The sequence below is a fragment of the Pithys albifrons genome, chromosome 17 (genome assembly GCF_047495875.1).
Source record: "Pithys albifrons albifrons isolate INPA30051 chromosome 17, PitAlb_v1, whole genome shotgun sequence".
In the NCBI taxonomy this organism is placed as follows: Eukaryota; Metazoa; Chordata; class Aves; order Passeriformes; family Thamnophilidae; genus Pithys; species Pithys albifrons.
In genome coordinates, this window is record NC_092474.1 from 15,217,406 (window position 1) to 15,243,952 (window position 26,547).

At 53.8% G+C, this 26,547-nt stretch overlaps 2 protein-coding genes across 11 annotated transcripts in view; one reads left to right on the forward strand and one right to left on the reverse strand.

The window, feature by feature from the left end:
- Window positions 1-21,284, reverse strand: part of AIFM3 (AIF family member 3) — a 53,542-nt gene extending 32,258 nt beyond the window's left edge. For 6 of the 8 annotated variants that reach the window (XR_011699229.1, XM_071571736.1, XM_071571735.1 and 3 more), the window contains exons 1-2: window positions 14,509-14,572; window positions 4,096-4,230 (exon numbers count right to left, since the gene is read on the reverse strand). Coding sequence is in view for 7 of the 8 variants with exons in the window: in XM_071571736.1 (XP_071427837.1) it covers window positions 4,096-4,126 (31 nt within the window). In the remaining variant the exon portion in view is untranslated. Of the gene's footprint in view, window positions 1-4,095; window positions 4,231-14,508; window positions 14,592-21,247 lie in introns of those variants that run through there. The other 2 variants (XM_071571730.1, XM_071571729.1) reach the window with 2 other exon arrangements.
- Window positions 21,285-22,906: 1,622 nt separating this feature from the next.
- POLE (DNA polymerase epsilon, catalytic subunit) overlaps window positions 22,907-26,547 on the forward strand; it is a 32,831-nt gene continuing 29,190 nt past the window's right edge. For all 3 annotated transcript variants that reach the window (XM_071572110.1, XM_071572111.1, XM_071572112.1), the window contains exons 1-6: window positions 22,907-23,137; window positions 24,429-24,509; window positions 24,587-24,631; window positions 24,778-24,870; window positions 25,381-25,535; window positions 26,122-26,263. In XM_071572110.1, the coding sequence (XP_071428211.1) occupies window positions 22,907-23,137; window positions 24,429-24,509; window positions 24,587-24,631; window positions 24,778-24,870; window positions 25,381-25,535; window positions 26,122-26,263 (747 nt within the window). The remainder of the gene's footprint in view (window positions 23,138-24,428; window positions 24,510-24,586; window positions 24,632-24,777; window positions 24,871-25,380; window positions 25,536-26,121; window positions 26,264-26,547) is intronic.

Sequence of the window (26,547 nt, forward strand, 5' to 3'; positions counted from 1 at the left end):
GGTCATGGACCCAAGGGCAGGGTGCTGGCAGGTGGCTGGGCAGCAGCGCAGGACCAAAGGATTTTTTTTTAAAAATTAGGATAATTAAATGCCCCAAGACTGCTTTAGCACAAGAATGGGTTTCCAGTATGGCTCAGAGCCCTTCAAGAGGCTACACTTAAATTATGAGTATCAGGCCATTGAAAGTGTAATACTTAAAATGATAGAAACCAGGAAAATACTGGGTTTATATGGGAAGAGAAAACTGCCATGAGCCAAGAGCTAACATGAACCTGGGGGAGTCTGGGTAAGATGAAGATGCCTGGCCATAGGGGATGGAGAAGCTGAGCTAAACAAGGGGATAGCAGTGTGTCTGACTTTCCCAACTCCCAAACCCTGCAATGCCTCAGACAGTGCTGCTTTGGGGCTGCAGGCACAGGGCAGAGGAGCACTGAGAGCAGGGAACAGCCTTGTATGGGCTGTATGGTACCAACAGCTCCAGGAGCAGTGGAAACCAAAAAACCCTCAAGGGATGATGCTGGAGGGACCAGCAGGGTACAGCCAGAAATCTCAGTTCACCTATCAGGGTTTATCTTCCCAAAGCCAGCACAGAGTAAATCCACCACCATGGGCCACATATGGGGGTTCACTGTGCCCTGCCAGGGTTGTGCTTCCCAGGCATCTCCCAGGCTTGCACTTGCTGCCTCAACTACAGACCCCAATGAGAGTGACTTCAGGTGATCTCAAAGATACTTCAAACCATTCCTATTGACCATTTCTCCCCTCCTTCCAAGATCAGGTTGGATGAGGCTTGGAGAAACCTGGCCTAGTAGAAGGTGTCCCTGCACATGCCAGAGTACTGGGACTAGTTTGTCTTTACAGTTCCTTCCTGCCCAAACCATCCCATGGTTTTTTTATTCTATTAAAAATGACAGAGTTCACGACAAAACCATCCTGTCAAACATGCCAAGCCCTGCTCTCTGTCTCCAGATGATGTGTCAGCAAATGCCACACTCCCAAAAACCAGGAGGCAGGACTTGCCAGCCAAGCCTGGGGGCACCCTCAGACCGAAGCTCAGGTCACACAGCCCACAGCACCCTCTCCAGCAGCATGCAGCATACCTGGGAAGGGAGCACATTCCCTGCTAAAGACAGGGCAAATGCAATGGCAAAGCCCATTCCCAGACATTCCATGCGTAGTAGAGTGGGTGCTTTGCCCCACCATTAAGCACTGAGGCCAGCAGAAGAAAAATAATCACAATTTATAGGTTTTGAATCCACTCTCCCAGACCCAGTGCAGAGATGGTGCTGCCACAGCTCACACAGAGCTGGTGCTTGTGCACGATGGTTCCCATCACCCAACATTCTGCCCTGGCTGTGCTGTGGGAGCGGGTGCTGGGACTCCACACAGGCTGCCAGCTGGCAGCTCATCCACAATGCATCACACACTCGAGACAAACACAAGGAAAAAAATATGCAGAGATTGAGAACTGGGCCTTCAGAAGAGGCTCTGGCATCACGGGACTGCAGCACTGGAGATAACAGCAGATTACTTCACTGCTTGAGCATCAGCTCTTAATTAAACACTGAAATATCAGGACAGGGATAGGCACTGCAGCAGCAGCCAGATCGTGGGGCTGGCCAGTGGTACAGTCAGCACAGCTATTTAGGGAACCAGGACTGTACTCCTCAAAGCTCTTGTACTACTCATCTGCTCATCAAAAACTGACATGTGCAATGCCAAGGTTATCTTGAGGGCAGACTAAGGGTGCCTTGTGTACATCTTTAAAAAGTGTCTGAGTCAATTCTGTTGACTTTATGCTGCATCTGAAATATCCCCTTCTCATGAAAACAGTACTGATGGAGCAAATAGCTCTGTTCTGTCCCTGCTTTTTATCTGGGCAGGGAATAGGTGGATTCTCAGAAACAGTAAAGCCCAGTACTCAGCTCTGATGGCATACAGTACTCACACGAAACAGCTGTAAAACCTCTTTGCTAGAACAATCACAATCCTCAAATCCCTCTGTTTACCTCCCTGCATTTGCAGGTTTTATAACTCCAAGATGAAGCCCTGCAGTCAGTGCTGAGCCTTCCAGGGTCTGCAGAAGACTTGCCCAAAGCCTTTTTGAAGATGGCTAATCCAAACCAGAGCTGAGGGATGGAGATATGTTGCAGGGCGACATTTTCAGTCATTTGGCCCTGCTATGCAAATACGGATCTCTATGAAAATCCACAGCTCAGAAAGGACACCCGCAGAATGCTGGTCCAAGATTACACAGTTTTGCTAATGGGATACAAAATAAAGTGGAGCTGCCAGCAGGGTTTGTCACAAGTTTAGGCAATGAAGGTATTTATTCCCGGATGTGTTTTCATTCCTCAAACACTTCAAGGAAGGACATAAACAGGGTTTTCATGAAGAAAACTTACAGGTCTGTTATGGGTTTAGCCAAGTAGGCCAAGAAGTTAGGCTTTAAAGTTCAGACCAGGCCTGAAATTGTCAGCTGACTTGAGCTGGGCTGAGCTAGCTAACAGCTGACTTCTTCTAGCCAATAATATTGTACTCCATACCATACTACATCATCTCAAAGGGTGTAAAGTCCAGTGTGTGGGAGTGGCTTGGTCAGTTCCACTGTGGCGGGAATACAGAGCAGACTGGTGCAGTTCTTCTCCTCTGTCAGGCCCTGCTCCTGCTGCCGCTACATCGTGTTGTGTTTGAGTTCAGGGAAGTAGAAATATTTTGTTGTTACTCTCTCTGTTTCTTGCAGGGTGTCTCTTAGAGTACTTATAGATTTAGAGTAATACACTTTATTAACTGGGGAGTGGGAAGTTACTTCTTGTTATACAAGGTCACAGTGTCCCATGCTATATTACCTTGGCGATGACCCATAACCTAATCATGGTACAGGTCAAGGGCAGAAAATCACCCTTATTTTCTCCTTGTGCCTTGCATAAAGGCAGGAACCTCACTCCAAGGATGCTCAGTGCATCACAACTTCTATTGCCCTTCTGACCTTTTGAGTCCTTCAACGTGAACTACCCCCTGCTTGAGGCAGTGAATACAAACTGTCGAGAAAAGGTCCCCAAAGGACATTTGTCCACCCAGAAAGGCTACACATGGATGCTGACTGAACTGATAGTGCCACTATCTGATTCCCCTTGCCCTGGGGTACAAGCAGGTGACAAGGACAAGGTCACTCTTCAGCTCACTCCTAGGTGGCCAAAACAAGCTTCAGGATGGGAACTGGGAGCTCCTCCATGGCAGCTTTGGCAATGCTGACTAGACCAATCCCTCATGCACCAGAGCATCACTCCCTGGCATCCTGCGCTGGGCGACGTGGGTGCTGCCAGGCATGAGGAGCACGGCTGACCCTGTGCTGCCTGCTCATGCCCAGCCTGCTGAGGAGAAGGCTGAACACTGACACTTCAACATCACCCCGCAATCAGCCAGTTTGCCTGGACAGGTGACACCACAGACCCTGCCCCTCCCATGTACACCACCCTCCCCAAAATGCACAGAGCAGGGAGCCCACCCAGCCCAGCCGTAGTGGGACTGTCCTGGGCAAGGAGAGTATTCTTGATGTCCAGGTGCTTACAGCTGCTTTTCCCACTGGAAGCAGCACACATAGACAAGCTTTGCCAAGATAATAAAATTCCAAAGGCAGAGTAGCCCTGGGACCTGGCCTCCTTCTTCTCAGGTAATTCCCTTCCCATAGGGAAAAAATCAGGGCTGGCCAGTGAATGACAAAGCTGCAGCAGAAGGAAGGTGCTGGAGCCCCACCTGTGTGTGTGAGGATAGCAAACCTACCCTGGGGCATGAGGAGGGGGGCTCTATCGCAGCTACAGCAGAAAGGCAGAAGCAGAAGGATGGTGAGGTACAAGGAGACAGGACCTGGCAGAGCTGCCCTCTCCCACCTGCCCACTGTCCCCCTGGCACTGCTGCAGCCTCCCGCAGCTCCCTGCCTGAGAGTGAGGGAGCCGAGGAATTCGGGGGGATTAAGAGTCCAGTAATCCTCTCTGCAGGAGCCGAGCATTAACATTCCCCCGGCCAGCGTCCACTGTTGACCTACTTCTCCCAGGGGGACGGCAGGATGGGGGCTCGGCCTTGGAGGGCAGTCACCTGGTTTGGGCTTGGAGAAGCATCCTCCCATGGCGCCGTGCGGCACAGGCAGCGGGCACGAGGGGCGGGCAGGTCAGCGTGAGCGCAGGCACATCTTCGCACGGTTCTCGGCGCCGGCGTCGATCCCCACCTGCGCTGGATAGAAAAGTGCCGTGAGAGCCCGTACAGCCGGGAGGAGGGTGCTGCGGGAGGGCAAGGCAAACCCGTGACAGCGCTGCTGCCTGTGCCTGCAGCTGCCAGCACCAGTACAGTGGCACAGGGAGCACGGGGGCACCGAGCCCCATGTGCCCCCAGTGACCCGAGGGACAAGGGGACAATGTGCTGCTGGGGTCACCGTGTTGGTAACTTAAGTTATGAAGTTTATAAATGCAAGCATCAAAGTTAATTACAAAAACCCTCATAACATTTAATTACCCTTCAAAGCCCTGCCTTTTGGAATTAAAACTCTAAGCACACAGGTCACAGTCTAAATACAATGATTAAACCATAAATACTTTTTAGACATTTTTTCCTGTTATTATTAGGTGATGCAAAAAAGAAGTTTGCTTTACTGCCCAGTCCTGTGAATTCCCCTATTCCAGTTATGCTCATTCCTGCAGAAATGCCATTGGCTTTGGAAAAATTAATTATTTAAAGAAAGGGGTTTCAGTATCAGACCATTTAGCATTAACTTCCCTTTTTTATACTATTAAGATCAATTTTTTAAAATGTTTGAGGTCAAGTTGTGTTTCTCTTATTAGCTTTTACTTGGAATGCTCTCCCATTTTGGTATAGACTAAGAATTCAGATAAACCTTCTCACTTACATTCCATGACTGAAAACAGCAAAGATTCATCCAACACACTGGCCATAAAATAGCATATTTATTTCATTTTACCCATTCCTACCTGAAGTGAACTGATTTACTATAAGTTTGCCATATATTATTCCAACGTCCCCCAGCTGGGCAGGAAATTAAAAACCATTTATAAATGATATTTTAACACAGTCAAACAAGGCTTTTCTGAAACTTAGAAAGTGCCTCAAGATCTTTATGATGAGAAGAAATTTTGCACCTTCTCTCCTTTGCTTAAACACCAACTCAAAATGCCAGAATGTACCCTTCTGTTTCCAGCTATATCCCTCCAAAATACACCTTTGAACTCCCCTTCCATTCATGGCATCACCTCCACGAAGTCCCAGGCGTGTTGCAGAAGCACCTTCATAGCCTGGAGCATGCTGAATAAGCAATCCAAGCTATTGAGGAACACGAGCCTGGTGCCTTGCACATGATGAAAAGCAGACACATGGTATTTGATACTGAGCACTGAGGGTACCAGTCTGGAGCAGACTATTAGCACAGCAAAACAAACCCAAGATTGCCCACGAAGAGTGATCAGATGTGTGTGTACAAGGGCAAAGAGAGATCATTAAATGCAGAGGGGAAGAGCCAAGAGCTTTTCTCCAAGAGCATCTCACGAAAACAGCATGACAATGTTTATGCAAGAGCAAATGCAAAAAAATGCCATGTAAGAAGATGCATAAATGCAGAGGAAGAGTGGGGAGCAGACTGGAGACACCACATGCAGTACCTGCTGTACAGCCATTTGCCAGAACCAGCAGGGAGAAAAGGAAAACAGCTTTGTAGCAGCCAAACCAAGTCTTGAGCCTCTGAGGTATCAGTGATACAGAAGAACAATTTATTGTAAAACACATAATAAAATACTGTCACTGCTGCCTCAAGACCAAACCAAGTCCCTGTCATAAACCACAGCAGCAATTTGCAGTGGGTTTCCTGAAGAAGTGGATGATGTGGTGGCAAGATGAAGTCATGCTCCAGGCAGGGAAGTGCCCTGGCAGCATCACAGCAAGCCCTTGGGATGCTATGTATGTGGGGGAGCACAGCAGGGATCTCCAGCTGCTGGGCAGGCAGTGGGATGGATGGCAGAAGCGTGGCTCCTGAATATCTCTCACCAGAGAACAGCCTCAACTTCCCCAACCACTCCAGAGATGCTGATGTGGGCCTGGTTTGCAGATGGTCTGGCTGGTTTTAATGGGAACTCAGGGGCATGTGAGATGCCTTCACTTTGTTTGAACCTTAAAGATGGCAATCTGCAGCCACCCCCCAGGCCCATTTCACATCTCCTAATATTCCCACTGATGGTCGCCACCCCCATCCCCACCCCAGCACCCTTCAGAAGTACTGAGACATCAGCACCTCTCAGAGCAGGTCAGAGGGAACTGTTTGTTATCAGAGGTGTCCCTTCTCCACTCCTGGAGTTCACCAGGCAAAACCAAAATGGTTCTTCATAGGATTGCAGCTGATGCCACCAGAGAAAAGGCCACCTGGATGCACCCAGCCTCAGTTCCAGCAAGGCCATAGAGATGCTTCAGAGTCAACTGAGACCCAGCTGGTTGTAGAAAGGCACCGGCCTGCCCTGCTAAACCAACTTAGTGGCAGCATCATGTCACTGCTAGCAGCATCCAGAGGTACTGATCTGGAGCTGGGTCCTGCAGGAGTCATGGCCAAAATCTCCTCTCTATTAGAAGAAGGAAATAAGCTCATATATGACACGATGTAGCTGAACCCAGGATCACCTGTAAAACCTTGCTAGGTCCTGAAGGACAATGCCCAGACCTGCAAAAGGTGTCCATGCCTCACTAAAACAGTACATCATCTGTTCCCTGAACAAAATAACACTCTGTGACACACAGCTGGGCAGGAACACCTTCAGAATCTGCTTAAAGAGGGCAAGGAGGAGTGGGTTACCAAAATCGAGGCAACTGTCATGGCGCTGAGGAACATACTGCCCCATCCTTAAAAACACCAGTGTGAATGAGGAACCAGCCCTGCACCAGTCTGTCTGCAGAACTCCATAAGCCACAGAGAGCAGGGCTTGAGCACACATCCAGGAACACCAGTCCGCTCCAAACAGAAGAAACAGGGAAAATAATCCAACAGGAGAAACAATCCAGTGCTACTGACCCTGAGCACTTACCCTGCAGAGCAGTAAAATATGTAAAATATGGCAACATCAAGTTTCAGTGCAGATCAGGGATACTGTCAGACCAGACAGTCCACATCGCTCAGCCCAGTGTCCACTGCCCTGACAAGGCCAACAGCATCCACGTGCCACGAGCAGGCAGGGACAGGGCAGGGAGCTGGGGACACTCTTTCCCACGCTTCCCACTGGGCTCAGATAGCCTGTGCTTGGAGCAGAATCCAGAGCCTGCACCACTTCCGAGCAGCACAGTGTTGGCAGAGCTATTATTAGCACTCTGCTTCTTCGCTGCGGCACCCCAGGCTCCTGTTTCAATCAAGTGCTCTGCTGTGACTCAAAAGTTTTTTCCAAGAGCTAATGTGGCAACTATGTAACTATATAACTGTATATTAGTCCAGTGTAGGCATAAATAATGTTTTCCCCCTGAACATCAATTTATGTTTATTGCTACAGTATCATTTCCTCACCTGGCACTCACATCCTTCCCATCCAGCTGCAGCATCTGTCAACATCTGTCCTGCTGTTGTGAATAATCTCGCATTGCCTGCCTAGAACTTTGGCACACATCTGAGCACCAAGCTGTGCCCAGTGACATGGGCATCTCCCAGAGGCATCAGTTTGCAATCCAAGCTAGCTCCAGCTGGAGACCTCTGTGGAGCACTGAGCACGGACACACTCATGACACTGCTGATGGAGTCCCCTCAGCCGTGATTCACCTGCTGTGGGAGGGGCCCTTGGTGTGTATGGACACCAGCTGCACCTGTGGCCTCTCCAGGCTCCTCCAGACCACCTCACTGAGCTTCTATCTGCATCCTCACCTTTTCATGGACATCACCCTGACTCCCTGCCATTGCCCCTCACCCGCTGGCCCTGGCCATGCCAGTCCTGGGTGCCACCAGAGGGAAAGAGGGGAGCGGGCTGTTCCTCATCCCCTTCCCACTCATCCAGCACAAGTCCCCATGCCTGGTCCCCTGACCAGATAGAGCTGGGTCCTGCCACCTCCCAAGGCAACTCTGTCCCCTCCCCACCCCACTGAACCCTTCCTCGCAAGACCTGGACCCAAATCTCCTCTCGCCAGTGATGTGAGGGCTCCCAGTGTCAGCAAGAAGATGACTGATGTAATCTCCTGGCACCAGGGGTTGGTGGGTGTGAGGTTAGAGAAAACAGGGGCTTGGTGCCAATCCACCACATGATCCCAGAGAAGGGAGTCTGCCCGGGGGTGCAGGATGAAGGAGACAAAGATGCTGGAGCAGCTTCCAGCTCCCAAGGATCCTGGTTGTGGCTACCAGAATATGAAACATCTGTTTCTGTGTCTTACAATCCCAGATCCTCTAGGCTTTACACAGCCCTGCTCCTCCCACAGCTGCATCTTCTCCTCCTCCTCAGTCCAGAACCAAGCCGGCCCTGGAGCTGCTGGGGACACAGTTCAGGCTCCCAAGGCTCAGAAACGATCAGCAGTACAAGGAAACCAGACAACGATGGATGCTCTCAGCCTGCCACCACCACCAACTGACATCCAGTCTCCCAGGGAGCTCAGCCAGCCTTTCTCCTCTGTTCATTTCCAGGTGCTACTGCCTGGACTGGCTCCCTCCCACAGCTGGAAATGTCTGAATGATATATGGGGTCATCAAACCAAACTCCAAAGATTTTTGCCCTCTCCACACAGGTCTCCATCACAGCTCTCTGCTTCCATTGTAGTGCTCTGCAGCAGGATCTGGAGGAAATTTGGCAGACCACCTGAAAGATCTTTGAGAAGGTTTTTGAAGAACCACTGGAATTTTTGGTGATCATGTGGGACATCTGGAATGTGCTCTGTTCCCAAAGAAATTACTTCGATCTCTTCATTGACATCACCCATCTAGAGGAGAAGGTCTGCAGATCTGTGGAAAACCAAGGTCCATAAAAGTGAGGATGAGGAGGTCTCTTCTAGAATACACACCAGGAGAAAAAAAAAAAGCAGAGGTCTAGCAGATACCTCCCAAGGAAGGCATTCTATCAGGATGAGGAGGAGACCTTCCCAGGGCTCAAGGCAAGAATTTCTCAGTATTGGAGGACTGATGTACCTCCAGTAGAGGAAGGAAAGGGGTTGGGCAGTCATGCTGTCCCCTGGAGTCATGGCAGCCCCAGGGGGTCAGGCATAGGGCTTGCACACGTGCTTAGGGAACAGCTCATTGCCAGTTTGGGGTCAGAAAGGAGTTTTTACCTTGGAAACTGGCACAGGTGCCTGGTGGGGTTTGCCTTCCCCTGCAGCTCTGAGTGCAGCCCCTCGCCAGGGCTCCTCAAGGTCATATCTGGTCAGGGATTCCCTGCTGTGGCAGGGCCAGGAGTCCAGCTGTGTCTGTAATCTCTCTGCCTCTCTTCCCCACAGCAGCTTTGTTTCTCTAGCTTTCAGTCATTTGTAGTACAGGTCTTCTAAGGCGGTCCCGTGGTGTAATGGTGAGCACTCCAGACTCTGGATCACACGGTCGTGAGTTCGAGTCTCAGTGGAGACCGTACCGGGCAGTTAAAGCCTCCCTGCCATACGATCCCGTCAGATCTCAGACGCTCGGTTAGTACCGGTTGCTGTAGGCAGTCCTGAGGACTTCACTGTCACTGTCCAAGCCGGCTCGGCCGTGGCAGATGGACCTCGGGACTGAAACGGTGGGGTCAGTACTGCCCTCACTGTGCCTTACCTAAAAAAATCCACTGCGCAGGCTCAAAGGGCACACCCCCAAATGGAGAGCCCTTCTCAAATATTCGTTCACGAAGTTTGGCCATACATACTTCTAAGGCAACATCCAACAGCTCCATGCTCAACAGGACCCGCTGGTTTTTAACTGCCCCTGTATACAATAAAATTTTCTTTTTATTGCATCTGGATTCTGTTGTCTGCAAACATTTGCCTGTTTCTTCCCTGAGAACTTTGTCCTTCAGAAGCTTTATCAGTTTCTGCAGATAATTTCTGGACTCAGAGCAGTGTTACAGCTGTTTGAAGAGCTCAGCGCTTTCTTCTTGGGTCATCCTTCATGGATGTGTCTGAAGGGTCCATGTCAGCCATTTCTTTCCTGCTGTGTGTAAGGACTGATCTCCACATCTCCCGGAAGACTTCCTTGTCTGCTCCACATGGTGAAAGGGACCATGTGCCTGTTCCAGCCATCGAGATCCAGATCTCCAAGCTGGTTCCCACATCCCCAAAGCAGGAACAAAGAGGAGGACGCAGCTGAAGGCTCAGAGCATCTGGTGTCACTGTCCATGCTTGCAGGGAAGAGCTGGCTCTAACTCTTGTTCCCTGCAGTGGGAAAAACAACCCCTGATCCCAAACCATACCCTATGCACTGCAGCGCTGCCAATTCTCCTTACGTGCAAAATATTGTCTTTGACTCATGAGATAGCAGGAGCCATGGAGCAGTCCCAGCGGCAGATCTGTTTTGGTCACACCCTACAAGCAAAATGAAGCACAGATCCCACTACAGCCTCTCCTGCCCATCCCACAAAGCACAGCCTGTCCCACAGGGCAGCCCCGGGTGCAAGAACTCTACCCCACCTGGTCCTGAATGTCACTGGGACCCAGAGCCCTCATTTCCCACCTACCTCCTCTCCACACATGATGGCGCTCAGCAACGGACCCCATCTCTCAGCCCTACCATCACCCTGGGTGGCTCCATCGCCTCCAGGCACATACCCATGCTGACCCACCAGGCACTCACCACCACACACCTAACTCACATTCCTGCTGCACTCTTACAAGGGCTGCCCATTTCACTTTTCTGGGGATTTGCTCTAGTTTGACTCCCACAGTGACTGCCAGAACTAAGCAGTGGGCCACCACTCTTACCAGGTTTCCCCACGCCTGGTGCAGCAGCATAAGAAAGACTTACAAGTGGTGATTCCACATTCCCTTGTCCTTGATGAGTACACCCAGACTGTCCTTCATCATCTCCTGAAGGTCAGCTCCTGTTTCACTCTTAGTGCCACCATGCACAGTCTCATGCCCCACTTCTCCTCCATGTCTGCTCAGTGGGGCAACTCCAGCAAGCAGTGATGCTTTTCACCTCAAACTCCTCACCCAGTTTCAGCAGTTTTGTGGGAAGAAGAAAGATAGATAGATAGATAGATAGATAGATAGATAGATAGATAGATAGATAAATGAATTAATGAATCAATCAATCAGGTGGATCCCAAGAGTCCTGCAGTCCACCAGACAGCACACCTGCCTCTGTCCAGTATCCTTCTGACCCCAGTACCCCTGGCACAACTCCCATTGACTCTGCAAGGGACCAGGCTTCAGCCCAGAGGCATACCAGCAGTTGCCCACAGCTCAGAGACTCACCAAATCAATCAGGTTGGAAAAGACCCCTGAGATCATCAAGTCCAACCTATGATCTAAAACCAACATGTGCCATGTTTCCTTAAACACCTTGAGGGATGGTGACTCCATCAGCTCCCTGGGTGGCCCATTCCAATATCAAATCACCCTTTCTGTGAAGAAGTTCTTCCTATTGTTGAACATAAACCTCCCCTGGCACAGCTTAAGACTATATCCTCTCATCCTGTCCATTCCCTCCACAAAATCAGCCACTCTCCATGGGCCACTGGTGTGGAGTAGTCCCAGTTCATCCCCCCAGGGCCTGTCAGAGCAGAAGCCAGCACAGATCCCACAGTGCACAGACCTCCACAGTGGACACACCGTATTCCCCATGGTGCAGAGTGATGGTGAGATGGCATTTGTTGTCCAAGCACAGCTGCACAATCAGTGGCCCACAGCCCACAGGCACCTTTCTGCCATCCCCACCACCCTGCAGAGAGCAACTGCCCCAAAACCCACAGCACCCCCTGACATAGAGTCCTGCTGACACCTCAAGCTGCCCACAGCACCCCCTCTCTGCCCACCCTGGGGTCCATCCTCCACCTCCTGCAGCACCCTGGATGCCACAGCACAGGATTCCAATGAGAATTCCCATTGCTTAGGATCTCTGGTTCCCATCAAGGTCTGGCTCAGCAAAATCAAACTGCCAAGTCTCCAAGACAAGCAGGTTCTGCTGCCAAAAAAGCAGCTTTCTCCTCTGGACACTGGACTCTGAGCACAACCCAGGCATAGTTGCAGCATTATGGGGCCCAAGGTTATTCCCCCATCCCACGGACAATGCTGTGCACTCTGTGTTATCAAGGCAACCTGCAGTAGCCCTGCTCTGACCTCAGGGAGGTGCACAGGGCTTGCCCACCAACTGAAAAAGAGAGTGGGAAGAGATTCAAGTCACACAGAAAAGAGTGTGACAGGGGATGATGTTTTTAAGGCAGGGAGAACCTGTATTTTTAAAATAAGATGAGGGTGAAAACAGGCGGGTCTCCATTCTGAAGTTAACACTTCCATCAGGAATCACACTACAAAGGATGAAAACAGAGTTCCACAACATGCCATCTGTGGCTCCCAGTGCTCACACAGACCAGCCTTCCAGAACAGGGTGCCCACCTGGTGCAACATCCCTGTGTTCATGTAACTGCCTCTCAATCCTCCACCTTGAAGATGCTGCACTCAGGACACTGTCACACTGCTTGTGCAGGCATGCCATGCACTGCTGCCCACCCTCTGCCCATGCAACAGATGAGCCAAACTCATGGACACACAAGAACCCCCTTCTCTTCTTGGCACCCCAACTTCATCTTTACCTCTCCAGCTCTTCACTCCTTTTCTTCCCCCTTGCCATCCCTCCAGCCAGCTACCCCTTCCCTCTGCTCAATGCTCCTGCTCCCAGTTTCTTGCCATTTCCATGCCCATCCTGATCCTGTTGCCTGGCCCCTGCTCCAGGGTTGCCCAGATGCTGACACAGTGACTCTGATGCTCTCAGAGCTCTCCTTCCCCTCCTGCTTCTCATCCACTTTGCCTGCCCAGGACCACCCAGCCCCTCTTATCACAGCCCTTCTGGACAGATCTTTATCTCTCCAGATGCTTCCTGGTGGGGTCTCAGATTCACTTTACACCCACCTGGTGAAAGCACCGGGTTTGGCTTTGTCAGCTGATTTCCTTTTGGAGGGTCCCAAGCAAACTCGTGCTGCAAAATGCCGAGAGCAGTTCACGGCCCCAGCAATGGGCTGGACAGCCCCCTCTCACCGCAGGCAGGGAGGAATGAGGGCAGAGAGTGATGTGCCTTCGTGCACTTTACTTTTTCACCTCCTCACCAGGAGTTTGCGTCAGCGGCAGCACTGAGAGCTACAAAGCTGCCGCTTAATGTACCCCGCTGGCTTCTGAAGAAGCACAGAGAGAATGCAGTGTCAGAGCACAATCAGACAGGATTGTTTTCCTGGCTCCTGCTTCAGCAACTTACCAGCTTCAGATTAAAGGCTCATGCGGCAGTGCTGGCACTGCCGCCCTGTCACACACCTTCTCTGTGAGCTGGACTGGAAATCATTAATCATGAAATTTGGTTCAGGTCGCAAAGGTTTGCTAATAAAAAGCGCAAATGCTGGAAATTCTCCCCCAGGCATAGAGTGCTCGATGCAAAAAACACGAGACAGTTTTAATTCTCAATCGCTCCACCACAGGCAGTCAAGCCCCTGCCGTGCTGTCACTGCCAAGTCCCCATTGCACAAGAGCAATCCGTGTTCCCCACAGGAGGTGGAGCAAGGCAGGAGTTTATTCCAGCAATGTTTTCCAAGATGAACAGCTACAGCAGAACACCACAGTCCAGCTTCCATCCACCACACTCAGCGGTGGATGTTCCCTCTCAAAGGACATAATGCAGTTCATAGAATCATAGAATGTCCTACTGGACAGGGACACACAAGGATCATTGAATGGTTTGGGTTAGAAAGGACTTTTAAGAACTCATTCAGTTCCACCCCGTGCCATGGGCAGGAACACGTTCCACCAGCCTAGGTTGCTCCAAGCCCTGTCCAGCCTGGTCCTGGACAATTCCAGGGATGGGGCAGCCACAGCTTCTCCTGGCAACCTGCGCCAGGGCTCCCCACCCTCACGGGGGAGAATGTCTTCCTAATAATTAATCTAATGCTACTTCAGTTTAAAGTTTTTCCCTCTTGTCCAGGTGGGATCGTGGTTGCCAGAAACAGAGACAAAGAAAGTTGGAGAACACGCTGTCGAGAAAACACGACACAGCACACAGGGACCCAAGCCCTGTTTCCCTCCGTGACCCATTTTTTCACCGCTTTGATTTCCCGAGCAGTTGCTGCATCTCAGAAGAGATGCGGAGACAGGTGGCGCTTCCGCTCTGTCCCCCCCCCCGGCTCCGCCGGCAGCTGTGGCTGCAGAGGAGCCCCCCCGGACCCACCGCGCCCCCGACAGCCCCGGCGCCCCCGCGCCTGGGGGAGCAGCGGCGGCCCTACCGCCCAGTCCCTCCGGCCGGAGATGCGGTGAGGTCCTGGGCAGCGCTCTTGCGCCGCGAGCCCCCGTTCCTTCACATCTTCCTTGGGACGGGTCCCCGCCGCCTCCTGCGCTTACCTGGGCAGCAGCAGCAGCAGTACCGGCCTTGCGGGCGAAGCGCGACCGGTGCCGAGGCGGGGCGGGGCGCGGGACACGCCTCCGCCATGGGGAGTGGGGCGGGAGGTCCCGACCGGCCCTTCCCGCTGCCGGAACGTGCCTGGCGAGGGGTCGGCGCTGTCCCGGGGTACTCCGGGGCATTCAGGTCTGCTCAGTCCTGCGGGGCCGCCGCTCCCGGGACTGTTCCTCTGACCGTCTGAAATACCCCGGCCCAGCCCTTCCAAAGTGACTTGTTCTGCATTTTCCTTCTGGATTCAAGTGTCTCTTCTTCCCCTCAGAAACACTGATCTGTGCCCCCACCCTACCCAGCTTTCATCCGCCTGGCATATTTCTGTTCTCCCCAGGAAACTCTTTTGCTCCCCATCATGTCATCTGGCAATATTAGCATCTCCTTGTGCCCTTTCACATGCCCCAAATCTGTCCTTTATTTTCACTCAACGACTTTTGAGACCACCCTAGGTACAGAGGAAGGCTTTTTTTCTCCACCTGAGAGTTTGTTTCAGGTCGCTGCTGTCTTATACCCTGATTATACAACTCCCTGAGGTTTTGCAGGCAGTTCACTGCTCTTCGATGTCCAGCTTAAGTTCCCTGATCCAAATGGGACAAGAGTTTTAACTGGGCTGTTCAGCTGCAGTTCTCATTGCTGTAAAAACCCCACAAACTACCCACGGATGGAGTGTTCCAGCATGGAAGCTCCAGGGAACCACGTGCCTCCACAGCCTTGGGAGAGGGATGGTGGGTCCTCACAGATCTGTCTAAATTTTAAGGCAGGAGAAATGCTCCCAGGTCCACTGCCTGCAAGCCATGAAGCAGGAGCATCTCAGCATATGATGCTGTCTCTGACTGGGGCATGATGCAAAGTTCATCCCACAGGGTGTAAGGACCCCTAGCAGACCCATCGCCTCTGTTTCCCTACATGACATGCAGGATTTTTGACCTGTGGTGTGGAAAACTGCTTCTACACAGCTACCAAGCCAACAGCAAAGATTGAGCCTTGGAAGAAGACAATAAATGGCTCTGCAGCGAATTATCCCAACTGCAAGCCATGGGTGGCCATACTTTAAGCTGAAGGAGGGTAGATTTAGATTGGATATTGGGAAGAAATTCTTGGTTGTGAGGGTGGTGAGACACTGGCACAGGTTGTCCAGAGCTGTGGCTGCCCCATCCTAGAAGTGTCCAAGACTAGGCTGGACAGGGCTTGGAGCAACCTGGGATAGTGGAAGGTGTCCCTGCCCATGGCAGAGAGTTGGAATGAGATGAGCTTTAACATCCCTTCCAACCGAAACCAGTCTATGATTCTATGCTCAGCTGGCACTACAAGTGTACCTTGTGGGGCCAAGCACCTCACCACAGGGGAGGGACAATGAGACACCAGCAGCACTGTGGGGCTGTGCTGCCCTGAGAACAGTCGGAGATGCAGCTCTGTTTGCAGTGGTGTAACTGGGCAAGGACCCAGAGGGATGGATGACTAGGGGTCCTCCCTTCCCCATAAACCCCACAGAGCTTCTGGGTAGTGCATGTCCCCATCCCTGACATTTCTTGGGCTCTGGGCACTGGCTCCATCACTCCAGTGTCTCACTGCGGAGCTGACGGGGCTGTGCCAGCAGTGCCAGGCAACTACCCACCATGCTGTGAATCCTCAGGTCCCTCTGCAGGGCTCAGGGAGGTGACAGCCTGCAGCCCCACACCTCCCCTACCCTAAATTAACCCCCCACCACACCACTGCAGCAGGGATAGTGGTATCCCATGCAGCCTGGGGCAGGCAGAGATGTGTCCTCCTCAGCCTAGGCACATGCTGGGAGGGCAGGGATGTGCTGGGAAGAGAGGGAAGGGCAGATGCTGGGGTGATCCCATAACCCAGTGGCAGACACTCTGGCACTCCCAGACCTGCTTTCCAGGCCAGATTCAAGCCTCTGCATCACTGTTCTCTTGGGAAAAACTTCTGGGTTTGCCTGAATGGCCCTGTTTTGCCTTTTCCTGCCTTCCCCTGGGAAGGAAATCCTGGAAGAGGAGACAGGTAAGGGAAAAGGGAAAAACAGAAGGTAACAAAGGAGAGAAGCTGCAACAAGAGAGCAGCCCAGGGGAGAAAGCTGGTGCAAGCAGGGCCGTGGGCAGGAGAAGATGGATTCAGCTGGGATGTGAAGGCTCTCTGAGAGCGGATTAGCCCTGATGTCAGCCGGTATGTTCAGTTTCTCGGAAAGTGGTGGGGCCAGAGCCTTGGATCTTCTGGGATGGCTGGAAGAGATGCCACAGCAGAGCAACAGCCCTGAGCTGACAGCCCCAGCCAGTTCTGCATCTTCATCAGACTTTGTGGGACCAAACGTCTGCAGTGCTGGTGTCTCCAGATGACAGCATGCTGAGTTCCAGGCAAAGGGCTCCTCCCTGACCCCCAGTAAGAAACACTGCACTACAACAACAGGCAGATGACCAGCAACCTGAGCCTGCAACACTGTGAAATCACCCCCAGTTGCTTTTTGTGCCATATTCCAACACGTAAGTGCAGGATGGGCTGGAGGAGGTGCGAGAAGATCCGTCTGGAGGCAGGAGAGGAAGTGGATGGAGATCAGGGTGCCTCCCATTGAGGGACTCTGGCCAGGAGCACAGGCAGGACAGAAGAAGTCAGGTGGCCGCAGGTGTACCAAGGAGATGCAAGAGGAAAAGGAATCTTCAGGTCAGAACATCAGGTCCTGGCAACCTGGTGAATGGGGCTGCTGGAGCACAGTCACCATGACAGGTCATGGAGGAGAATGTGAAAGTCGCAGTACATATGGGAGCATGCGGTGGCACATGAGGGGACCAGTGTGGATAATGGGATCAGGGAGACTGGGTGAAGGCTGCAGGAGGATGACTTCTTCTCCCAAACATGAGGCAAAGAGGACAATGTCTTCCTGATGTTCCAGTCTCAGACTGAGCTCTAAGGAGCTGGTGATGGGCTGTCACACATCTCTGACAGATGATCCTCGAAGAGTGCAGAGATGAGGTCTCATCTGCAGATGGGGTGCCTGAATGAGGAGCACCATGGGGCTGGGGGGAGGGCATGGCCGCAGTTTGTGGGTCACAGCCAGCCCTGCAGTTAGGGGGGGTCCAGCACTGCCTATCATCACCACAGCCCCGTGTCAGGTGGCAGGAGGTCGTGGGTGCTGCCCTCTATGACAAGAGTGGGACAGTCCCTGATGGCAGGCCAGGCAGGCTCAGCACCCATGCCAGCCTGGTTCCATCCTCCAGGAGCAAGGAGCAGGGCTAGCACCATACGTGGTGCTGGGAACTGGGGATGCCGCTCATGCTCTCAGACCTCTCCTCCTGCCTCCATCAGGTCAGGGCTTTAGTCATCCTGGCAGGGCACTGTCACACTCAGGGGCACTGGCAGAGCAGGGAGCATAGAACTGATCCTGGCTGTGACTTGGGGTCAGGTGTGCCTTCAGAACTTGTAATTCACAGCAATTCTTCATTGTCCATAAGAGTCTGGCCTTTTTCACTGCACTAACTCAGCATGCATTGTGCCAGTTTTTTAAGTTCGTGGAAAAGCAAGTTTCACTTGCTCGCATCCCTAATTTATTCTCGCTAAACATGTCAGCTACCTGCAGCCACTTTCCTCCCTACTGCTACACACAGGCAGAGAAGGAACAGAACAGACTTTATTCACAAGATAGCAGCCAACAACATTTTCTTTCTTGGGAAACAGAAATCTTCTTATCTGGAATTCCCATTTGTGAAATAGAACCTAAAAATCAATGGGTGAAAGACAGTTTGGAGCTCTGGGAGCTGCTCTGCATGGCCATCCAGTACTTCTACTGATGCACACAGGATGCAGTGATGAACAGATGCCTTTCCTCTAGTGGCATTGGCCCAAGTGAGGCTCAGTCTTCTGCCCTCCCTGCTGTGCCTGCGCACAGTTTGATCTGCATGAAAGAGATTGTAAGGCTTAGGCATGGACAGATCCCAGGGCAGAAGAAGAGCCAGCCAATGATTTTTTTGTGATGCTCACAAAGCTCTGAGCTCCATGCTGAGCTGTGTAGTGCTTCCCTGTAAATCCCAGGACACTCCTGCAAGTAGCACCCTCAGCTCAACAGACCCAAACTGTCCACGTGGGTTTCAGCATCTTTCAGAATTGACCCAGAGATAACCCAACAATTTCTGAAATACCACACCATGTCCAGATAAGAGATGTCAGTCCAAGCAGGTGTCCCTTCCAGAAGCCAGTCATTCCTCTCACCTGCAGGCCCACATCCCTGGTGCAGGTGCCCTCCAGCGTTCCATCACAGGCCTCAGCTTTGGAGAGAAGTTGGCAGGGACCAGGTGCCTGCTGGATCCCTCTTCCACTTGGAGGTGCAGTCCAGGGTCATGTGGATGGTGCATCTCCCCCACTTCATCCACCTGGCAAGTACAGCAGCCACGGGGACCTGGGTGTTCTAATCCACCATCCCTCAGACTGTCACCCCCTCAGGGCCTTCTCTGGATCCTTGGAGACCTCTCTCCAGACAGAGCCAAATTCTCCCTTCCATCCAAGGTCACCTGCTATCCCTTGTATTATTCTGCTTTGCTTTGGCATCCTTCATCTTTCTCTCACTTCCCCAGCTCCCACTTCACACCACTAGCCACTCCTGGTCCCCACCCTCCTCCCAGCTGCTGTGATGTCCCCCAGGCACTACCCCAGCCCAGCAGGTCAACCATGGACTCCCCCAGAGAGTTTCTAGCCCTTTGCACCTATGGAAGCTCTGGATGGTAATGGCTGTCCCTGCTCTGCTCTGCCTGCATAAGACTGGCCAACTGTGCCCACCCACCTGCTGGATGGCTCTGGAGTGGGATGCAAGAGGTCAGAGCTGGACTATTTTTAGCTATTAACCTCTCAGGTTAATAGCAAAATGTGCTCCAGAGATAACCTAGGGGACACTGCGTGGTGCAGTCTGGCAATTTTTATGGTCCCAAGTTATCACCTTCAGATCTGCAGGTTTCTGAGCCTGCAGGAAAGCTGCCAAAGGCCTGCAATGCCCGCTGAGCCCCATAGTCCATGGCACACATGGGACCTAAAGCAAAGCATCTCAACGTGTGTGGACATATCCCCTTTCTGCTGCTAAAGCCTCAAAGAAAAAGGGCAGCCTGAGACATGCCAGGATGACTTACAAAACATAATTGCCTGTTTACCTTGTAGAAGATAAACATCAGCCTGTGCTCACTGACCACTGTAAATATGGGAAGATGACCATAGAGAGACCAACCCAACTGACAGCTTGCTTTGCTGTCCTGGAGAATTCAGCTTCTCACTGCTCAGGGTGCTTTGGAGAAGGTTACATTCAGCCTTAAATTCACTCTCTATGCACTCTTTGGTGCTGCCAATCCAGCGCTTCACCTCTACCTGATCTCAGGTGACAACTCAGTGAAATAGGTAAGAAAGAGCCACTGGCACAGGTTGTCCAAAGAAGCTGTGGCTGCCCCATCCCTGCATGTCCAAGGCCAGGTTGGATGGGGCTTGGAGCAACCTGGGCTAGTGGAAGATGTCCCTGCCCATGGGACGGGGTGGAATGAGATGATCTTTAAGGTCCCTTCCAATCCAAACCATTCTGGGATTCTGTGATTTTCTCTGCTACTGAAGGGCAGTCGTTTACCAGCACTCAAATCTCAACCTTTCAATGCCAAATCCATGGTGCAGAGCAGCAATAAAGCCTCTGAACCATCCAGTCTTAGCCCTGCCCTGCTTGGCTGATTCAGATGCCAGCTATGGACCACCAGTGTCACACCTGGTGAGAGGCTGCTGGAACAAAAGACCTTGGTTCCCAATCCAAATCCAAATGCCTCAGACCCATTTGTCCCTCTGAGGGAGCGTCTGCCACTCCAGAGAACCCTACAAAGGCTTGTTCTCATGCACTGGCCACAGCAAGCCACAGATGATGTGAAGCCATCATCAAAACTTCCCCTCATTTCCCTCCGGCCTAGTTTAACCAAAATGACCACAATTCACTGAAGGAGCAAACAAGCAACCTGACCCCCAGAGCAGCCAGGTGACAGAATCACAAAACATGGCTTTGCCATTAAACAGGTTCCTGCATCTCCAGGGAAAGTCTGACTCAACAGCAGCCATGGCACATTCAGAAGACAGCCGGCAGGGTATTTTTAAATCCCATTGTTCACATTCACAAAGTCAGTTCCTTTTTGGACCATGTGAATACTGTCACTGCTCCCAATCTTCTGCTGCTGTATACACCAGCCAGGGCAGGACAGTCTGCGGTGGTGTCCAGGATCTACAAAGACTTTCTGGGTCAAGCTCAGGTGAAATTCAGACTTTCCTAAGCAGAGATGGAAACTTCTGGAAGCTCAAAGGGGCTTCAGGCCTCTTCCTTAGTGTGGTAGTTTTAGTTAGACCTTTTGGTAGGCCTCAGTTAGGTCTTTTGGTAGGAGACTGACTCTGTGTTGGGCAGTTGGCATTTTGCCAGTTCAATCCAAAACACTTAGGAATTGAATTTTATTTGTTCCTTCTCTGTAGCACATAGAAAACACATCGCTGTGTGTCCTGGCTCCGGCCAGGACAGGGTTAATTTTTGTAGTAGCCAAAAGTGACTTGGCCAGGACCCTGAGGTTATTCTGTACACTTCACATCATTTGTTAGGGGGTGGTGGAGGGAAGGGGAAGGACAGGGAGAGTGGCTTGTCCCTTCTGGTCAGGTGGTAATGAAGTGGTTGGGGTAATAGGCATGCTGGGTACTCACACGTGAATCGTGAATCGGAGGCTCCATGCAGCTGGAGCTGGACAGTATCACTGCCTGTCTGTCTGGTGGGCTGGAGAGAGTATCCCACCGAAACCATGGGTGGGAGGTGGGGGCGTGTGCGCCTGTGCACTCAGCAGCAGAATTCAAGCTGGGCTAGCTGGTGAGGCAAGGCCTGTGGGCTGGGGCTGAGGGGCCACTGGGCCCACGTGCTTGGGGGTCCAAGCGCGTGTGTGCGTTTGTGAACCCTGACTGTGTGTGTGCGTGTGTGTGTCTGCCCGTCTCCTGCCCGCCCCCCTCCTGCCTGCTTGCCCGCCTCCTGCCTCCCTGCCTGCCTGCCCGCCCGCCTCCCTGCCTTCCCGCCCGGCCACTTGCCTGCCTGCCCGCCCGCCTCCTCCCTGCCCGCCTCCTGCCTGCCTGCCTGCCTGCCTCCTGCCTGCCCGCCTCCTGCCTCCCTGCCTGCCTCCTGCCTGCCCGCCTCCTGCCTGCCTCCTGCCTGCCTGCCGCCTGCCTTCCCACCCGGCCACTTGCCTGCCTGCCTGCCTCCTGCCCACCCGCCTCCTGCCTGCCTGCCCGCCTGCCTCCTGCCTTCCCGCCCGGCCACTTGCCTGCCTGCCTGCCCGCCTCCTCCCTGCCCGCCTCCTGCCTGCCTGCCTGCCTGCCCACCCGCCTCCTGCCTGCCCGCCTGCCTGCCTGCCTGCCTGCCCACCCGCCTCCTGCCCGCCTCCCTGCCTCCTGCCTGCCTGCCTCCCTGCCCGCCTCCTGCCCGCCTCCTCCCTGCCTCCTGCCTGCCTGCCTCCTGCCTCCCTGCCCGCCTCCTGCCCGCCTCCTGCCTCCCTGCCCGCCTCCTCCCTGCCTGCCTCCTGCCTGCCCGCCTCCTGCCCGCCTCCTCCCTGCCCGCCTCCTGCCTCCCTGCCCGCCTCCTCCCTGCCTGCCTCCTCCCTGCCCGCCTCCTGCCCGCCTCCTGCCTGTCCGCCTCCTGCCCGCCTCCTCCCTGCCCGCCTCCTGCCTCCTGCCCGCCTCCTGCCTGTCCGCCTCCTGCCTGTCCGCCTCCTGCCCGCCTCCTCCCTGCCCGCCTCCTGCCTCCTGCCCGCCTCCTCCCTGCCCGCCTCCTGCCTGTCCGCCTCCTGCCCGCCTCCTCCCTGCCCGCCTCCTGCCTGCCTGCCCGCCTCCTCCCTGCCCGCCTCCTCCCTGCCTGCCTCCTCCCTGCTCGCCTCCTGCCCGCCTCCTCCCTGCCCGCCTCCTCCCTGCTCGCCTCCTGCCCGCCTCCCGCCTCCTCCCTGCCCGCCTCCTCCCTGCCCGCCTCCTGCCCGCCTCCTCCCTGCCCGCCTCCTCCCTGCTCGCCTCCTGCCCGCCTCCCGCCTCCTCCCTGCCCGCCTCCTGCCTACTCGGCCGCCACAGCCGCCGCAGCCGAGCCCGTGCCAGGCCTGGCTCGCCGGGGGGCGGGGCCAGCGGCAGGGCGCGCGCCGGGGGGCGGGGCCAGCGGCAGGGCGCGCGCCGGGGGGCGGGGCCCCGGCCGTCATTGGTGGGATGTGCCCGCGGGGGGGCGGGGCCTTGTTCTGATTGGTGTTCCCGCCGCCGCGCGCGGGGCGGGTGTTCGCTCTCGCGGGAACCGGCGGAGCGCGGGAAATTCCTGGCGCGGCGCTGTCCGGGCGGGCGGGGATGGGCCTGCGGGGCGGCGGCGAGCCCGAGGCAGCGCGGTGGGGGCGGCGGCCGGCCGGGCCCCGGGAGCCAGTGGACGGCGCGGGGTCCGGCCGGGACGATGCCCCCGCGCTGTCCGCGATCAAGCGCCTGGAGCGGGCGCGGCGCACGGACCGGCTGGACGCGCTATTCGGCTTCGAGCGGCCCGCGGAGCCCGGAGAGCGGACGGGCTGGCTCATCAACATGCACCCGGTACGGGCCGCCGGGGCGCGAGTTGAGCAGGCAACAGATGAGGCACAGGGAGACCTGCGGGAAGACGCCCCGGTACAGCCTGGGGAGGGTTTTCCGGGAGAGGGATCCCAGCCGTACCAGGAGCGAGGGTCCCACGGAGATCTCGCCAGTAGGGCTGGGGGACAGAAGTCCTATGGGGAGGCCTCCGATACGGAGTGTGGGGATGTCCCACGGAGATACCCCACACAGGGCGTGGAGGAGAGAGCCCTGGGGAGAGCCCCGGTAGGGCCGGGAGAGCAGGTTCCCACACAGATCCAGGCCCTACTGGGGAGGAGGGGTTCCCATGGTGTCGCGGTCGTATTTGAGACAGATCGAAAACCTTGTTCGTAAAATGATTCCTCGAAAACCGAATTAAGGCAAACAATGTCAAATATTGAAGGTCAAACAGATAATTTGCTTTGTTTTAACACAAACAAGCGAAAGAAGGGGAGAGCTGAGAGAGAGGGAGAGAGGAAAAGCGAAAACTAATATAAAAAGCACAGAAACAAATGTTCACCACCAGTGAACGTGTTGCTACACGGCTGCAGGCTGTCCTCAGCCAGCAGGCAGGTCCTCAGCCAGAGCAGTGCCAACAACCGAGTTAAAACAGGAACCGAAGCAAGGCAAGCAGGAGACACAGAAAGGCAGGACACAGGAAGGCAGGACCAGCAGGACGGAGGCAGGCAGGAGGAGTTAACGAGGAGTGGGGGCAGCAGCCAGCATGGGACCGGACTGGTCTTGGCCCCTGGGCCCCTCTGGGTGCTGTCTTAAATACCCTCTGGTGGATGACTGGTGCTTAGGGCTGCTCCAGGCAGACTTTTCCATGGCACTGATTGGTTACACTGCTGGTATCCAGGCAGACTGGCTCTGCCAAGGTGGGAAAACTAACTAGTTTTGTTCTGGGTTTTCTGGGGGGCCTCCAAACGCTGGTGAAGTAGTCAAGCTCCTCGAGGTTTGGCTTTGCAATGAGCTCAGCTATTTGCAGCTACAGGCAGCTCCGTGCCATGCAATGTCAGGTGTCTTCAGTTGCCTTAAGGGGGTTCAGGGAGCTAAGAAATAGTAAACTACTTCCCAAGGCACTTGGCGGAGCAATCTGGCTAATTAGAGTGGTGTAACACAAACGGGCCTATTGGCCCTCCCATGGTTCCCTGGCCCTACCAGAAGGGAGGTCTCACAGGGAGACCTCTGGTAGGCCCCAGCATGGGAGGGTCCTGTAGTGGGGCCCCAGGGGAGTCTCATGGAGGGACTTTGTTGAGTCATGGTGTCTGGGCAGACAGAGGTGCTGGATGAGGACCGACGGTCAGTGAGCGCAGTGGACTACTACTTCATCCAGGAGGATGGGAGCCGCTTCAAGGTGGGTCTTCAGGGCAATGAGGTGGTGTGGGGTCCCAGGAGGGAACCTGCCACCATCATCCGTCTGCTGTCTCCTAGGTGGCCCTGCCCTACAAACCCTACTTCTACATTGCCACCCAGAAGGTGAGGAGGGGGCCTTGGCAGAGATGAGGTTCCCAGGGAAGGAGATGGCATCCTGGGGAGCTCAAGACCTCCTGGGCAACCTGCTTTGGGTTGGTCTCCTCCTGAGGGACAGAGCCACACTGCTCAGCCCCAGGGTGTCTCAACAGGGCTGCGAGCGGGAAGTGTCCTCCTTTCTTTCTAAGAAGTTCCAAGGGAAAATTGCAAAGCTGGAGACTGTTCCCAAAGAAGACTTGGACCTGGTCTGTATCCCTCTGTGCTCTTAAGTGGTGGGGTTTTTTGGCCCATACACAGCTCTAGTGGTGTAGGAAGGGAAGCAGCATGCTTGACTTCAGTCTCCAGGTGCTGCTGTGGTGTCTCAGAAGTGTGTTCATTATGACTAATTGCTTATCAGTGATTATATTCCTCAAGCATATCAGCTGTTTCACAGTGTGTTCTGGACATTAGTTGTAGGAATTAAAGTGGTTGGAGGAAGAAGGGTGCTGTGGGATGGGGATGCATGCTTGGCCTGCTCTTCCTCTTCATCCCTGGGTGAACACTGCTCACAACATGCCTGCATGAACAGCTGGACTGGATGGGCCCTTGCTGTGCTGCTCTTGACATGCCCACCAGAATCTCTTCTCGGTGCTTTACTCTCCCACCCATCAGCACCTCTTTTTTGGCCAATTCTTCCACCTACATCACTCTTGTTGGCCTTCCCCTGCCTCTCATGGTGCCCATCCCTGAGCTGCTGTTCTTGTGCTGCTTCACAGCCAAACCACTTAGTGGGCCTGAAAAGGAACTACATCAAGCTGTCCTTCAACACAGTGGAGGACCTGGTGAAGGTGCGGAAGGAGATCTCTCCTGCTGTGAGGAAAAACAGAGAGCGGGACCAGGCGAGCGATGTCTACACGGCCATGCTGTCAAGGTAAAAGCTCCTAATTCATAGAATCATGGAATGGTTGGGTTGGAAGGGACCTTTAAAGGCCATCTAGTTCAGTCCATCTGCAATGAGCAGGAACACCTTCCACTAGACCAGTTTGGTCTAAGGCCCTGTCTGGCCTGGCCTTGGACACTTCCAGGGATGGGGCAGCCCCAGCTTCTGTGAGCAACCTGTGTCAGGGCCTCACCACCTACTTAATAATTAGACTCCCTTGATTATTTCCCAGCTGTCCTCACAGATGTTGTCCTGCCTGAGTCTGATCCCAGCTGTGCCTCTCTGCCACCCAACTTCCAGCTTCATGCTGCACATCAAGAGGTTCCAGAGGCTCTGGGATGGCATGGCATGTAGTGGTATATCTGCCTGTATATCAGATAGTTTGCTTGTTCCCTGTGAAAGGATCCTGAGAGACACTGGGCAACCTTAACTTCTAGTTGTAACTAAAAGGGAAAATGTCCAATATTTTCTATTTCTCTCCTGTCCCTGACTCCTGCTGCTGGTGTCACCAGTGCCAGTGGCTGTCCCTGGGAGATGGCCACTCGGGAAAGGCAGCCTATTCCCTCTGCTCTTGCAGTGCTCTGAGCAGAGGCAGTCTAAGCGCAGAAGAGGAGGGAGCCTCCAGAAAAATTGCTAACCAGATGGACAACATTGTGGATATGCGAGAGTATGATGTGCCTTACCACATTCGCCTCTCCATTGACCTGAAGATCCATGTGGTGAGTAGGGAAGAGCTTTGCTCTCCCACGGTCACATTCCTGAAGCGCAGAAAGGTCTTTTTCTCTCCAAGACCTTCACAAAGGTGTCAGTGAGGAGGACTTCATGTGGAGGGCTTAGTTCTGTGCTGCTGGATTTCTCCTTAGTTAATGACACGCAGAAAAGATAATTGATTGATGCACAGCCACAATCTGAGCCTTTCTTCTGGGCTGTGTGTGATTCCTGCAGTGCTGTCTCCAGCAGCTGGACAGGGTACCAGAGGGATCTGGCCCTCTGGTAAGACCCT